The sequence below is a fragment of the Sphaeramia orbicularis genome, chromosome 9, assembly GCF_902148855.1.
Source record: "Sphaeramia orbicularis chromosome 9, fSphaOr1.1, whole genome shotgun sequence".
NCBI lineage: Eukaryota > Metazoa > Chordata > Actinopteri > Kurtiformes > Apogonidae > Sphaeramia > Sphaeramia orbicularis.
This window is the reverse complement of record NC_043965.1, coordinates 4,811,259-4,828,528: the sequence shown is the minus strand read 5'-3', so window position 1 is coordinate 4,828,528 and position 17,270 is coordinate 4,811,259. Positions and strand designations below refer to the sequence as shown.

The 17,270-nt window shown below is 30.8% G+C and overlaps 1 protein-coding gene across 1 annotated transcript in view; it reads left to right on the top strand.

Moving 5' to 3' along the window:
* The window catches only part of fras1 (Fraser extracellular matrix complex subunit 1), a 1,008,712-nt gene that overhangs the window by 904,420 nt on the left and 87,022 nt on the right, over positions 1-17,270 (top strand). Inside the window, exons 44-46 of the mRNA XM_030143455.1 lie at positions 3,200-3,388; positions 4,170-4,289; positions 9,353-9,532. Coding sequence (XP_029999315.1) covers positions 3,200-3,388; positions 4,170-4,289; positions 9,353-9,532 — 489 coding nt within the window. The remainder of the gene's footprint in view (positions 1-3,199; positions 3,389-4,169; positions 4,290-9,352; positions 9,533-17,270) is intronic.

The following is a 17,270-nucleotide window of genomic DNA, read 5'->3' as shown; positions in this document are numbered from 1 at the left end:
GGCCTATTTCTGTTTTGGTTTTTAGCTTTTTAGCTACAACAGGTCGTAAGCTATTGTCGTCTGTCGTCCGTTACAAAAATTTCAATCGTCTTCTTCTCAGAAACTACAATTCCAATTGACTTCCAACTTGGTATACAGCTTCTTTATGATGATGTCAACAAAAGTTAGTGAAATTATTTGGATCTGATTCTGGATTTGGTGCAACTTTGAAAAATGTCCCCATTATAAGAGATAGGAAGTGGATGGATGCAATAACTCAGTAAATATAAATGATATCCAGTGTAAATGTCTCCAGTCCAGCCCTGATGGGGAGATGACCAAAACATAATGTCCACATGCTGATCAGGATCTTCTTCTGGATCTGGAACTGACGCAAAATTTAACATGGGCTCTTATGGGGAAAACATTTCAATTGTCTTCTTCTCTGAAACTCCAGTTCTGATTGACTTCAAACTTGGTATACAGCTTCTGTATGATGATGTCAACACAAGGGATTGAAATTATTTGGATCCGGATCTGATTCTGGATTTGGTGCGACTTTGAAAAATTCATCCAATACATCCAATAAATCAGTATCAATGATATCAAGTTGGAATTTGAATTTTTGACAGATCTGGTTGGAATATGACCAAAACATGGACTATTTCTGGAATAGAACAAATACACAGAACTGGGTGAGAATAAATGACATCTGGATACATTTCCCAAAGGTTTTAATTTGGCCGCTAAGCTACAGGGCCATTGGTCCGATTTTTTATTATTATGGTGTGAATGCTCGCTGCTGCACACATTTAACCCTTTCATGCACGAATTATTAGAACCATAATCAAGATTTTTTTTTTCCTGAATGTTTTAATTTCTCTTTAGGCATGAAAAAAAACAATGCAATTGATTTTTTTTTTTTTTTTTTTTTTTCATGAAGTTACAAAAATATCCACTCAGCTGGACACCATGGGTTTAATGTTAGAAGCAAAGAAATATGTATTTACTGATATACTGTGTGAAAACTATGAAATAAAAACATTTTTAATCCTGCTAATCTCACGTTTTCTCACATTTTAACATACTCTAATACTAGTTATTACTCACTTCATGGAGATAATATGCAAAAAAAAAACAACTAGTTTTTGTTTAGAAAAACAAAAAAAAAGCAAACAAAACTGTTAATTACAGTCTAATAACAATTGACATTTTTTTTACACTCAAACATGTTACTGCAGATCAGGTTTATCAAGAACAGCATAGTTACAGTAATAGTATGAATTGCAGTGTATGGGATGATGCATAAACGTCCACTGTGTTGGCTGATATGGAACTAAAACAACTAAATCCATGAATATATAAGAGAACAGCTCTGAACAGATGTCCACTGTAATGACCACTATGCATGAAAGGGTTAAGTTTATGTATGCGGAGTATTGGGTGAAAAGGATAGGCAAAAAAATAAGCTTTTGCTTCTGGCCTATTCCTTTTTTGGTTTTTATGTTTATTACAATTAAAGTACTGAGTGCAATGATTGATGTAAAACCAAAAATAAATTCATTCATTCATTCAAAAGCAGAACTCAGATTCAGATTCTCAGATTCAAATTTATTTGTCATCTCAGCATATAGAATACGCAGAAACGAAACATTGTAATCGGGTCCCCAACTGTCAGCAGCATTTAGTAAATAGTATAAATTACTGATAAAAATAGTAAAATAATAAAATACGAATATAAAAAACAATAACAATACCCCCCCCAAAAAAAAAAAATTACCTATAAATAACTAAAAAGTTTTATTTCTAAAGTGCACAGCAGTAAAGTGCCATTTTAAAGAACTGAGGATAGACGGATTCACTGGTCTACAAGAAGAACGAATCTGTGCATCATTCGTTCTTTTCATATTCAATTGAGAATCCACAATCGGAAAAAGAAAAAAATGACTCGTTATTTTATCATTCATGTCGAGGTTATTTTTTTTTTCATTCTTTCGATTGTACGCGCAAATTAAAAATCGGAAATAAACAAATGGACCAAATGTGAGGTTTCATGTTGACATTTCTGATATCCGATTTGGTTCGACCCGGAAGTTACTGACTTCTTCATGTGTTGAGCTGGACAGTCGTGGGTTTGCTAGTATTCTGCCAAATGCATTCTGCGATAATGGAGAATGTCGTGTTATTCACAGGCAGCAAACACGTTACTCTGAAGGAGGGCATGATAACTGAAAAAATGGTCAGGATCTTCCAGGTGTTGTTGTTTTGTCGAATACAGTGCGTCCATGGTAGACGATCTCAAACTCATTTTCCTTCAGGTTCCACATTCAGCCCGATTTGATCTGAAGTGAGTCAGACCAGTAAAATAATAACAGAATAACATATAAATAATGACAACTCCAAATTTTTGTCTTTGTTTTAGTGTAAAGAAAAAAAACATTAAATAATGAAAATACTTACTTTTTTATAAACTATCAAAACAAAAAAGATGTGAATAACTTGAGAAAACTGAAATTTCTTAAGAAAAATCAGTGCAATTTTAACAATATTATGCCTCAACTTATCATTTCTACATGTGCATTATAAATTGGATCTACAAATACACTAAACATTTAGTAACAGGCAGAAAATTGTTAAAATTGTGTTTAATTTTCTTTAGACATTTCGGTTTGTTCATATTTGTTCAGGTTATTCACATTTTATTGTTACAGGATAGTTTGTAAATGTAAATATTTGTATAATTTAATGTTATTTTTGGTACTAAAACAAAGGAAAAAAATGAAGTTGTTAAATTCAAGATTTTTTTGGCTTAATTCAAGATTTTTTTACTTAATTGAAGATTTTTTTTTTTTTTTGCTTAATTCAACATTTTTTTTCCTTAATTCAAGCTTCTTTTTTTTTTTTTTGCTTAATTCAGTTAAAATCTGTGGAATTTTTGACTTTGCAAAAACATCTCACGGGCCGGATTGGAATCTTCGGCGGGCCATATTTGGCCCCTGGGCCGCATGTTTGAAGCTCCTGACCTAAGTAGAAGATACTTCACGGAACACACGAAGAAGTCAGTACCTTCCGGGTCAGACCAAATATCAAAAACGTCAACATGAAACCCCACATTTGGTCCATTTGCTTATTTCCAATTTTTTAATTTGTGCGTACGATCAAAAGAATGAAAAACTGGAACTGGAAACCAAAAGCTGAATGTTCCTCCGTCCGTTTGCAGGGTCTTCATCTAAAATAACGGAGCAGAACCTGAAGGGCACCGACGTGGACTCGGACAGTCTGAAGCTCCGGTACATCCTGACCAAAGACCCTCCGACCGGCAAACTCCAGCTCAGCAACGACGGACGAGTGGACAAGGTGTCAGTCAAAGGTCCGGTCCAGAGCTTCACCCAGGAGGACGTCAACAAAGGTACGGCGCCAACGCTCCTGTTGGGTCTGTCCGATACTGTGTTGGGTCTGTCTGATACTGTGTTGGGTCTGTCTGATACTGTGTTGGGTCTGATTGGAATATGACCAAAACATGGGCTATTTCTGTAATAGAATAAATACACAGAACTGGGTGAGAATAAATGACATCTGGATACATTTCCCAAAGCTTTTCATTTGGCCGGTAAGCTACAGGGCCATTGGTCCTATTTTTTTAATCTATTTTCATTGTGCATCTCCAAAATGTTTTATTACATGGCCTCTGAAGATCAAGACTGATCGAACTCAAACAGATGAACAACAACATGTAGAAGATGGGATAAAATGAGAATACTAGTCAAAAAAGGTGTCCTAAAGTTTCAAGTTCTGTTAGTGACATTGAAAACTTGAGTAAAGTTAATACGCACTATTTTTAGTCTGTTCTTTTTTTTTTTTTATCATGAGTTTCAGTTCATTTTGCACATAAAAAGCTGGTAGAAATGTCCTTCAAAGGCTGACTTTTTCCATTTCAGTGCCTGTAGTTTTCCACTTGCACTGCAGAAGCTGAATCGTTTCTTTTTCTTACACAAATATCTGCACTTCCACCAGAATAAAGAATGAGAATCTGCCCTTTTCTAGTGTTCCTCAAATGTTTAATGAATCTCACTCGTGTCCCTTCAGATTTAGGCCTGATGTCCAACTCCTCGGTGCTGCTTCTTCTGTATATCCTGTGTGTTTATCGGCTGGAGTACGACGTTAAACGCTGCCCTTGTGTTGGTCTACAGGTCTGTTACAGTTCAGCCATGAGAAGGGGGAGAAGGGAGGCAGCCTGTCCTTCAAGTTCAACCTGGTTGATCCGGAGGGCAACAAGCTGATCGACCAGTCCTTCTTCATCAGCGTGCTGGGTACGGTTTCCTCCTTCCTCTGTTACCCATAAAGCTCAGTGAACAGTGGCCGGTGTTTCATTTTGAGGAGAAAATAAGGCGATTACTGCAGATTTAGCCCTTTGTCCGTTGTGCGTACTGATGCACCGCCACCGCCGATGCACCTTAGATGCATCCTGAATACAGACTGGGACTTCAAATAATTAATAAATAAATAAATACATAAATAAACTTACCTGAAGTCACTTTAGGTACAATCCTGCAGCTGCACTCTGACACCATTTAATAATAATAATGATAATAATAATAATAATAATAATGATGATGATGATGATGATAATGATGATGATGATAATATTGATTGTGATAATAATAGTGATGATGACGATAATAATGATGATGATGATGATAATAAAATAATAATAATAATAATAATAATAATAATAATAATTATTATTATTATTATTATTATTATTATTAATAATAATAATAATAATAATAATAATAATAATAATAATAATAATAGCCTAGATACAACAAAACAAACAAAAATGAAGGAATTAACTATGAGAATTAAGAAAAAAAATCAAGAAATTGAATAAAAATTGAAATAAAATAAGCATTAAATCAACAAAATAAAAATAAAATCAAGGATATAAACAAATGTAATAAAAAAAAAAAAGCATTTTATCAAGAAAACAAGCAAAAAAAAATTAAGGAATAAATCAAGAACCTGGTCTAAAACATCAGTTAAAAAATGCAATAAATCTCATATTGTCTGAACTAAAGGGTTAAAAACATGTTAAATACAAAGGGAGGTCACACTAAATACCAAAATAGCCTTGAATCAAGAAAATTAACAAAAATGAAGGCATTAACTAAGAGAATTAAGAATAAATAATCAAGAAACTGAATAGAAATGAAAATAAAATAAGCATTAAATCAACAAAATAAAAATAAAATCAAGGATATCAACAAATGTAATAAAAAAAAATGCATTTTATCAAGAAAACGAGCAAAAAAAATTAAAGAATAAATCAAGAACCTTAGTTAAACTTATGCCATAAATCTCCTCTTGTCTGAACTTAAAGGTGAAACCACTGTGGTTTAAAACAGCTGTTTTTTTGCCTCCTGTAGCTTTAAGAAAACATCCAAATACAGCGAACACAAGTTAATGCAGAGAACGTCTTCATCAGTTTGACAATAAAAAACAGCGTAAATCCATGCCATACAAGCACCAAACGCAGAGGATGCGCTGTGGCATGTGTAAATGCAGCCGCTCACAGAACACAGAGGCGGTTTGAAGTGGCGGCTGCTGGGCTTCGTACGCTGTTTTCACATGACCTGCCAAGTATTGAAATACAGCATTGAACTACAAGCTTGTTACTTCTGTCCCCAGGAAACATTTGCACTGTTGTTAGAGCTGCTCGTACAGCAGCAGGGTGGGAGGGGCTGTAGTCCGTGGGTTGTCAAATTGATGAATTGTTAGAAAATCAATGCATTTGCTTGTGTTTTCGTGACTTGCGCTGTGTTAAACACCTTCTGCACATCAGAGTCTGCACATGCATGAACCTTCACACAGCAGCAACATTTAACATCAGGAAAAGACAAATGTTAACAGCAGCAGCTACAAAGGAAAGAGAGAAAGAAATGCACCTAAAGAATCTATAAAGTACAACAGTTAAAGGGGGGGGGGGGGGGGGGGGGGGGGTAGGAGATCCTGGAAAAACAGTTTGAGTGAGATACATTTTGAAAATACACAGTTCAGAAGTCCAAAGCCCTTTCTTCAGACACGCCCCCTCTGAAGCCACGCCTCCAGAGTGTTGCGGTCCTTTTTTTAAAATGTTTTTTTATGAAGTAGTTCCGAAAAACGCCGTTTTAGAAACAGTGACAAATAAGATTACTCTGTTTAGTTTACCCAAAAATCTATTAATATCCGTTTCATAACAATAATATCCATATAAAAAAAACACAAATAAATTCTATCCATTTCATAACAATAATACCTATATGAAAAAATAAAATAAACTCTATCCATTTTATAACAATAATCCCCATATGAAAAAATAAAAAAATAAACTCTATCCATTTCATAACAATAATATCTGTTTAAAAAACACAAATAAACTCTGTCCATTTCCTTATTCAGACTTGCGTGTATTTGAAGATAGATTCTGTTAATTTAAACGTTATTGTTTTTCTCTTAATTTGCTTCATTTTGTTTTATTTTGTTTATTTTGCATGTTCAAAATAAATAAATAAATAAATAAATAACAATAATACCCATGTGAAAAAAAGAAAAAAAAAAACCTGTCCATTTCATAAAAATAATATCCATATAAAAAACACAAACTCTATCCATTTTGCAACAGTAATACCAATATAAATAGACAAAAACGAAAAAAATAAATAAATAAATAAATGAACTCTTGTCCATTTTATGACAATAATACATATTTCATAAACAAAAATAAACTCGGTCCGTTTCTTAACAATAATACACAAATCAAACCTAAACCTTCCATTTCTTACCTTTAATATATATATCCAATTTAAACACTTTCCATTTCATCATATTTTCTCAACATACTGGATTTAATTGTTATTGGTTGCCGGTGAATGCTTGGGTCTTTATGGGTTACTTACATTATTTGCATGCTTCTTTCTTCTAAATATTCCATTTTAAGTCATAAAACACCAGCCTTAAAGCAGTTTGATAAGACAGACTGTGCCGGCTCAAAAACAGTCGGTCCTTTTTCTTTTCTTTTTCTTTTCTTTCTTGTCGGATGAAGCGCTTCTTCTGCTGCTGCTTCTGTTTGGGTTCAGCGGTAAACATGCACACTTGTTTCTTCACCGTCTGCAGACTGAAGGATGGTCTGTCTGTGACTTTTTATCTAGGGCCGCTCGATTATAGAAAAAAAAAACAATAATCACGATTATTTTAGCAATAATTGAAAACACGATTATTAAAAACGATTATTTGTTAACCTTAAAGTTTTTTGTTTTTTTCTTGCAAAACAAAGTAAAATATACTCTTTAAACATAAATAAAGTTTTTAAACACTAAAACAAAGTATTTGTACGAAACAAAAAAAAATCTTTGGATGCAGATAAGTGTACTGTAAATTCAAGTATGTTTCCTTTTGTAAATAAATAGTGCACTGGAATTAAACTGCTAGAGACTTGCCATAGAAGTGTAGCAATAAAAAAAAAAAAAAAACCCTCACGTTAAGTGCAAATTATAAATTCAAGTATGTTCAGTATAGTATGAAACATGGTAAATTATATCTACAGGGTGGGGAAGCAAAATTTACAATATTTTGAGGCAGGGATTGAAAGACAGTGTATGACCAATTAGTTTATTGAAAGTCAGGAGAATTTATTCGCCACGAGAAAATGTACATAATAGAAAATGTTTTTATTCTATGTGTCCTCCTTCTTTCTCAATAACTGCCTTCACACGCTTCCTGAAACTTGCGCAAGTGTTCCTCAAATATTCAGGTGACAACTTCTCCCATTCTTCTTTAATAGTATCTTTAAGAAAGTGGACATTGCTGTGTGATGTTCTATCGGTAACATGTTCTAAAACGCCCCAAACAGCAGAATCCAGAGGGTTTAGATCTGGGCTAGAAGGCGGACATAAACATGATTCCCAAAAATTGCTAAAGTTGGATTTGTTGCTGTTGTCAACGAGTGTTTTGAATAGAATAGAATAGAATAGAATAGAATAGAATGCCTTTATTGTCATTATACATATGTACAACGAAATTGTAAGTGACAACTCTCTGGTGATGCGTAGTGCAAAAGTTTAAAGAAGAAAGGAAGTGTAAATATATATACAGTATAAAAACAGACATGTCACCAACCGAGAAAAAACAAAACAAAAAGGAAACAGTAGAGCTAAGTATATATTGCACTTTGACCCTGGCTGAACACTATGACTTATGTTAAGTATAGGTCCTGTGTGAGGTGTTGTGGTGTTCTTGTGTAAGATTTTAACTTCAAATCATATTTTACTGCATTTCTAACGGTCTTGTTGTCTACCTCAAGTTCAGTTGCCATTTTTCTCATGGATTTGGTTGGATCCTTTAGGATTTTGGATTTGAGAGCTTTAATAAAAGCTTTGGTACGTTTTTTGTTGCTTCCTCCACTTCCAGACTTTCTGGTAATAGTTTTGCTCATAGTCATTCTCTTCTTTCCATTATAAACAGTCTTTATGGACACTCCAACTATTTTTGAAATCTCCTTTGGTGTGACGAGTGCATTCAGCAAATCACACACTCTTTGACGTTTGCTTTCCTGATTACTCATATGGGCAAAAGTTTCTGAAAAGGTATGGATAATAGTGTTAGGTATGATTATGACATCAATATATGTTTGGTTTCAAAACGACTGACGTAGTGCCTGCTGAGAAAAAACAACTAAAAGTTCATTGTAAATTTTGCTTCCCCACCCTGTATGCTCCCCTACGGTCTACAGGAGATGTTTGAGCCCAGGCAAAGGAATTAGAATTTAAGGGGAACTGAAATCTACAAGAAAATTAAGTGTAGAACAAACATAAAAAGCCAGTGCATCTGTTTGAGGGGTACGTCTGTGGAAAAATCTGGAGCAAAACTTAAAAATGTCTTCAATCTGTGCATTTAAAAGGATGTAGAAATCCACTATAATAACAAAATATAGAACTTAAGATATTATTGTAGTTAATTGGTTATCATGATAAGAAGATACTGTCATATTTATTGATCATTGTATTTGGAGTAAATATTTAAAGTGCGTATAAATATTATAGTTTATATTAAAAACGGTTGATTATACAAATCTGATTGTGTGTGAGGTGACTAAAAAAGTGTATGTGAATGGTTTGTATGGATGTTTTGTGTTATTGTAAAAATATACACAGAAAACATTAAGCAACAATTATCAAGCAATATTATTTTATTAGTCATTATTCTTTTGTATCCCAGACCCCAAACACCTGAATTCAACGTGTCCACATACTTTTGTCCATATACTGTATCTTCCACTTGATCTCCTCCTGGTGTTAAACTCTCGTCCGTCCGTCCGTCCGTCCGTCCGTCCCTGCAGAGGACCGTCTTCCTCCGTCCGTGGTGGTGAACAAAGGCTTGGTCCTGGATGAAAACACTATGAAGAAGCTGACCACGCTGCAGCTGTCTGCCAGCGACCAGGATAGCGAACCAGGAGAACTCATCTACACCATCACCAAACAGACCGGCCTGGGACACCTGGAGCACGCCACCAACCCAGGTAGGACGCCATGGTCATCTAGAGTGATGTTTTTGCTGAAAAGTTGCTTTTTCTTCAGTTTTCTCCATTTTTGATGAAATAATCCTCAACTTTAATCTGAGCTTTTATGAACATCTATGTGATCGGTGAATTAAATGTTGGAAAATACCTGATTTAAACTGTAAAAACACAAAATACAGAGGATAATATGATAACAAATGATGATAAACCACTTAAGGATGGTTAAATATGGAGACAAATTCATTTGGGAACTGTTTTAAATATCACACTGGGTCCTTAAGGGTTAAAATAAAACTATAGTCTATTTTGTTGAGAGTTTTTTCAATCCTTTGCGTATTATTTTGTTCATTTTTGGCTTTTTATCTTTATTTTTTGTTACTTTTTTATCATTTTATGTTTGTTCAGTCTGTGTTGTTGATTTTTATATTAATTATATTGATTATTTTTGATCATTTACATATTATTTTGGTTATTTTGGCTATTTTTTTTTTTTTTTTGTTACTTTTTTGATCATATTATTCTCTTTGGTATCTTTAGTTGATTATATTGTTAATTATATTGATTGTTTTGATCATTTATGCCTTATTTTCTTCATTTTTAGTCTTTGTTTTTCAACATTTTCTTGCCTATTTCATTATTTATTTATTTTTTTTTAATTTTGTTCAGTTTGTGGCATTTTTATGTCAATATTACTTATTTTGTTGATTTATTGTTAATTTTTCTCCCTTTCATTTGTTTTTGTTAATTTTGTTGCCTATTTTATTATTTTTTACTTAATTTTACTCAGTTTTTTTTGCTTATTTCTTCAAATTATTTATCATTTTGTCACTTTTTCTTCAGTTTTCTCCATTTTTGATAAGATAATCCTCAACTTTAATCGAGCTTTTATGAACATTTATGAACATTCAGTGAATTAAATGTTGGAAAATGCCTGATTTTCATTAAAAAAACACAAAATACAGATGATAATATGATAATAAATGATGATAAACCACTTAAGGATGGTTAAATATGGACACAAATTCATTTGGGAACTGTTTTAAATATCACACTGGGTCCTTAAGGGTCCAAATGGGTCATATCTGATGACCATGAAAAGATGAAGAACTGTATTTTACACCAATTCCAACATATTTCTTCAATTTTGTTCAGTTTGTGGCTTATTTTGTCCTTGTTGCTGATTATTATTTCATTTTATTTTTATTTGTTTTGTTCGTTTTATTGATTACTTTTGGCTGTTCTGGTTCATTTTGTTGGCTATTTAATTAATTTTCCTTCATTTTTATCAAACTTTTTAATTATTTTGTTTGTTTTTCAACATTTTTTTGCTTAGTTCATTATTAGTTTTTTTTTTTTTTTTTAAATTTTGATCATTTGAGCCTTATTTTCTTCATTTTTAGTCTATGTGTTGAGGGTTTTTTTTCTTTTGCTGAGTCGCTGCTTCATTTTTGGACAATTCTTTTGATAATTTTACCCCTCTTTGGTCCATTCATTATTTTGTTCATTCTTCTGATTATTTTCCTCATTTACATTATTTTGTCTATTTTGTTGAGTATTTTGTTGTTGTTTTGTTTATTTTGTTGATTCCTTCAGTTTACTTATTTGGTTTTTTTTTTTTTTTATCATTTTATTCATCTGTAGCTCTGGTTATTATGTTCATTTTTGTTGATTATTTGGTTTATTTATGGCATATTTTACTTGTTTTTCTTAATTTTGTTCAATATTTTGTTGATTATTATGTTCATTTATGTATTATTTTATCCATTTTTTATTATTTTGCTAATTTTTGTTAATTTAATTTTTTCCTTATTTATTTTATTTTTGTTTTTCCTTTGCTAAAAAGTCACTTTTTCTTCATTTTTCTCTATTTTTTATATAATAACCCTCAACTTTAATCTGAGCTTTTATAATCAGTGAATTAAATGTTGGAAAATACCTGATTTCTATTGAAAAAAACACAAAATACAGAGGATTATATGATAATAAATGATGATAAACCACGTAGGGATGGTTAAATATGGAGAAAAATTCATTTGGGAACTGTTTTAAATATCACACTGGGTCCTTAAGGGTTAAAATTAGAAAAAAAATAACCTGATTTGAGCCGAGTCTGTCGTTGTGAGATTCAGTGTAGAAGAGGCGTTGAGAGGTTGATGTATCTTCCGACCACAAAGGGGTGATTATTAGCTTCCGTGCTATTGAGCGTTTCCACTGCGCCTGAATGGATCCCCCACATCAGCGGACTCTATCTGTGCATGCTAATTAGGCTGATGTTAACGCAGCGCCGCCGTCTGCAGCATCACTTCACCTCCCAGCCGCAAAGCAGCGTGGGTAATTACCACCAGTTATTCAGCCGATCTGTCAGTGAACCGAACAGCGGACGGAGGAAAGGCCCACGTCCGATTTTAAAGGTTTTAGAAGGTTTATGAACAGGGTCTGAAACTGTTACCATGACGACCAGGTTTAACCCACTTTAACGTCCGTCATTTAGATTCGTAGAGATGGAGGTTAAAGGAGATTGAAGTCAGGTTTATGTGACGGGTAGGAAGAGGAAATCTGCAAAAATAAAGATGAATGAAAGATACTGAGCTCCCTAAATATTCAGATCAGGAGGTTATTTCGGGCATTTATGGATTATTTTGGTTATTTTTGGCTGTTTTCTTTATTTTTTGTTACTTTTTTGATCATTGTATGTCTGTTCAGTCTGTTTTGTTGATTATTTTGTTAATTATGTTGATTATTTTTGATCATTTACATGTTATTTTGGTTGTTTTTGGCTGTTTTCTGTATTTTGTGTTACTTTTTTGATCGTTTTATGTTTGTTCAGTCTGTTTTGTTGATTGTTTTATTAATTAAGTTGATTATTTTTGATTATTTCCATATTATTTTGTTCATTTTTGGCTGTTTTCTTATCTTTTGATACTTTTTTGATCATTTTATGTTTGTTCAGTCTGTTTTGTTGATTATTTTGTAAATTAAGTTGATTATTTTTGATCATTTATGTGTTATTTTGTTTATTTTTGGCTATTTTCTTAGGTTTTTTTTTGACACATTTTTGATCATTTTATGTTTGTTCAGTCTGTTTTGTTGATTATTTTGTAAATTATGTTGATTATTTTTGATCATTTATGTGTTATTTTTTTATTTTTGGCTATTTTCTTAGTTGTTGTTGTTTTTTGTTTTTTTTACACATTTTTGATCATTTTATGTTTGTTCAGTCTGTTTTGTTGATTATTTTGTAAATTATGTTGATTATTTTTGATCATTTATGTGTTTTTGTTTTTTTTTTATTTTTGGCTATTTTCTTAGTTGTTTTTTTTTTTTTTTTTTTTACACATTTTTGATCATTTTATGTTTGTTCAGTCTGTTTTGTTGATTATTTTTTCATTATATTGACTATTTTTGATCATTTACATGTTATTTTTGGCTGTTTTCTGTATTTTGTGTTACTTTTTTGATCGTTTTATGTTTGTTCAGTCTGTTTTGTTGATTGTTTTATTAATTAAGTTGATTATTTTTTATTATTTGCCTATTATTTTGTTAATTTTTGGCTGTTTTCTTATCTTTTGATACTTTTTTGATCATTCTTTGTTTGTTCAGTCTGTTTTGTTGTTTATTTTGTTAATTATGTTGATTATTGTTGATAATTTATATGTTATTTTGTTTATTTTTGGCAATTTTCTTAGTTTTTTTGACACATTTTTGATCATTTTATGTCTGTTCAGTCTGTTTTGTTGATTATTTTATTCATTACATTGATTATTTTAGATCATTTACATAGTATTTTAGTTGTTTTTGGCTATTTTCTGTGTTTTTTGTTACTTTTTGATCGTTTTATGTTTGTTCAGTCTGTTTTGTTGATTATTTTGTTCATTATATCGATTATTTTTGATCATTTACATTTTTTTTTTTTTTTTCATTTTTGGCTATTTTCTTTATTTTTGGTTATTTTGTTGATCAGGATATTTTTCTTTGGTCTCTTTAGTTGATACATTTGTTACTTATATTGATTATTTTTCATCATTTAGGTATTATTTTGGTTAGTTTTGGCTGTTTTCTTCATTTTTTTGTTACTTTTTTGATCATTTTATGTTTGTTCAGTCTGTTTTGTTGATTAATTTGTTAATTCTATTGATTATTTTTGATCATTTACATATAATTTTTTTCATTTTTGGCTATTTTCTTTATTTTCTGTTTTGTGGTCGTTTTATATTTGTTCAGTCTGTTTTGTTGATTATTTTGTTGATTATGTTGACTGTTTTTGATTATTTACATATTTTTTTCATTTTTGGCTATTTTCTTTGTTTTTTGTTACTTTTTTTATCATGTTATTCTCTTTAGTCTCTTTAGTTGATTATTTTTGTTAATTGTATTGATTATTTTTGATCATTTATGTGTTATTTTGGTTGTTTTTGGCTATTTTCTTATTTTTTTATTACGTTTTTGATCGTCTTGTGTTTGTTCAGTCTGTTTATCAGTCTTTTGATTATTTTGTTCAGTATATTGATTATTTTTGATCATTTACATGTATTTTTTTTTTTTTTTTCTTTTTTGGCTATTTTCTTTCTTTTTTGTTACTTTTTTGATCGTGATATTTGTCTTTGGTCTCTTTAGTTGATAAATTTGTTACTTATATTGATTATTTTGATCATTTACGTATTATTTTGGTTATTTTTGGCTGTTTTGTTACTTTTTTGATCATTTTTATGTTTGTTCATTCTGTTTTGTTGATTATTTTGTTAATTATTTTGATTATTTTTTATAATTTATGTATTATTTTGGTTGTTTTTGGCTATTTTCTTTATTTTTTGTTAGTTTTTTGATGATGTTATTCTTCTTCGGTCTCTATAATTGATTATTTTGTTAATTATATTGGTTATTTTGATCATTTAAACCTCATTTTCTTCATTTTTAGTCTCTTTTGTTGAGGGTTTTTTTATTTTCTTGATTAATTTCTTCATTTTTGGACAATTCTTTTGATAATTTTACTCCTCTTTGGTCCATTCATTATTTTGTTCATTCTCCTGATTATTTTGATCATTTCTACATTATTTTGTCTATTTTGTTGTTGTTTTTTTTGTTTTTTTTGAGTCCTTCAATTTATAAATTTTTAAAAAGAATTTTATTCATCTTAAGCTCTGATTATTATGTTCATCTTTGTTGATTATTTGGTTTATTTATGGCATATTTTGCTTGATTTTCTTGATTTTGTTCATTGTTTTTGCTGATTTATATGTTCATTTATGTATTATTTTATCCATTTTTATTATTCTGCTCATTTTTGTTAATTGAACTTTTTTCTTATTTATTTATATTCCTTTTTGGGTCGAATTTTTATTTATTTATTTATTTATTTATTTATTTAGCACAGCCTCCCGTAGATTTTTATAAAAACCTTGACATTTGGTGCCTGTGTATGAGAGCATATGGCCAAAGGAGCAATAATTAATCATTATATTCCAGCACTGACGTTTTCCTCAGCTCTACTTTGAAGTCTTTAAAGGAAGTGTGTTTGGTCAAGGTGACCAGATAATCTGTTTGGTCCTGAAGGATTTCAGACCAAATCCCAGTGAACTGATGAAAACCTGCTCCGTTCACTGACACTGACTGATAAAGATAAATACAGACAAAGATAAAGACCGAGAATGGGCTTGAAACGTCTGTAATGAGCTGAATTTGTCTAAAATACTGATGAAGACAATGAATGTAATGATCTGCTAAAAAAACAAAAAAAACAAAACAAGAATAAAGAATTCAGAGTTCCATGAAAAGTCAGAAAAACATAAATTCACTATAAAAATCCACAATATTGTTCTTTATTCACCTCAGACCCAGTACAAACACATACGAAACTGCATTTATAATTCTGTTGAAAAAAACCCCTCTATATTTAACTTATCAAATCCTGCAGGAAACGAACAAACAAACACATAAAACACAATAATGACAAAAAAAAAACACGGTTTCAGCTCCATCATCTCACACAAAACCCTGTGAATATAAAACAGAAAAAATCCCCTCGTTTTCCTCCAAACCTGCAATTAGTAAAAACAAAACATGTTAAAACCACAATAAAGCATTATTCACTGTGCTTTCATTCACAACACCCACGAAAAAACAACTAACACCCCCCCCACTACCACCACCACTAATTACAGCTTCAGTCTATTGTAACCACACATTACATGGAGTAAAATAATCACCATAATCACTGTACGTTTGCAAAATGTCATTTGTGGATGAAATCAAACCATAAACAGCAGTTTTATGTGAAAAATAAAACAGCGGGTTATAGATCTAAAACCAATATTGACAAAAACTCCAAATGAAATGCAAATACTTTGTTTGTCGAACACTTTTTATTTATGAGAACTTGGAAAAATAGGTTCAAATAAATCACATTTGTATCACATTACAATTTGAAGCCAGTTCATTTAAATGATAAAAACACTTAAATCATGGAGTATGCTCAAAGTGAACGGCATTCTTCAACAAAAATCACACGTTTTATATTAAAACTAAGTGCTTTTACTCCATTAGGAAGGTGACTTTTAACACTTAAACTTGTATTACGCTTGCCAGATAAAAATAAAAACACTAAAATCACTTAACATTTAATATGAATTTATGCGTAAACAACGTTCTTAATGCTTCAACAATTGTAAAAAGACTATTTTTTTCCGAATTGAAAAATGCAACTAAGTTACACAAGTTAATGAACTACAGTCACAGAAAAAATTATTAGACCATCCCTTGTTTTCTTCAATTTCTTGTTCATTTTAATGCCTGGTACAACTAAAAGTACATTTGTTTGGACAAATATAATGATAACAACATGAATTTTGTTTGTTTTTCAACATGTTCTTGCCTATTCCACTATTTTTTTTCTTTAATTTTGTTCAGTTTGTGGCGTATTTTGTCAATATTACTTATTTTGTTGATGTATTGTTCATTTTTCTCCCTTTCATTTATTTTTATTTTTGTTAATTTCTTTTTTTTTCTTTTTCTTTTTTTTTTTTTTTTACTTTGTTTTACTCCATTTTTTGCTTATTTTTTGACATTATTTATTTACCAATTCCAACATATTTCTTCAATTCTGTTCAGTTTGTGGCTTATGTTGTTCTTGTTGCTGATTATTTTTTCATTTTATTTTTATTTATTTTGTTCATTTTATTGATTACTTTTGGCTGTTCCTGTTTGTTTTGTTGGCTGTTAATTAATTTTCCTTCATTTTTATAAAAATTTTTTATTTTTTTTGTTTGTTTTTCAACATTTTCTTGCTTATTTCACTTTTTTTTTTCTTTAATTATGTTCAGTTTGTTCAATATTACTTATTTTGTTGATTTATTGTTAATTTTTCTCCCTTTCATTCATTACTTTGGCTTGTGTTAATATTGTTGCTTATTCTATTTATTTATTTATTTACTTTATTTACTTTATTTTGCTTAGTTTTTTGCTTATTTTTGCACATTATTTATCATTTTGTATGTTTTTTGTTCATTTTTGTTCATTTTATCCACTGTCATCGATCCAACTCCATGGGTTTTACCGGTGAATCAATGTCGTAGAAGATGATGGTGTTTCCATGGTAACTACGGAGCCTCTGAACGTCCAAATGGGTCATATCTGATGACCATGAAAAGATGAAGAACTGTATTTTACACCAATTCCAACATATTTCCTCAGTTTTGTTCAGTTTGTGGCTTATTTTGTTCTTGTTGATGATTATTATTTCATT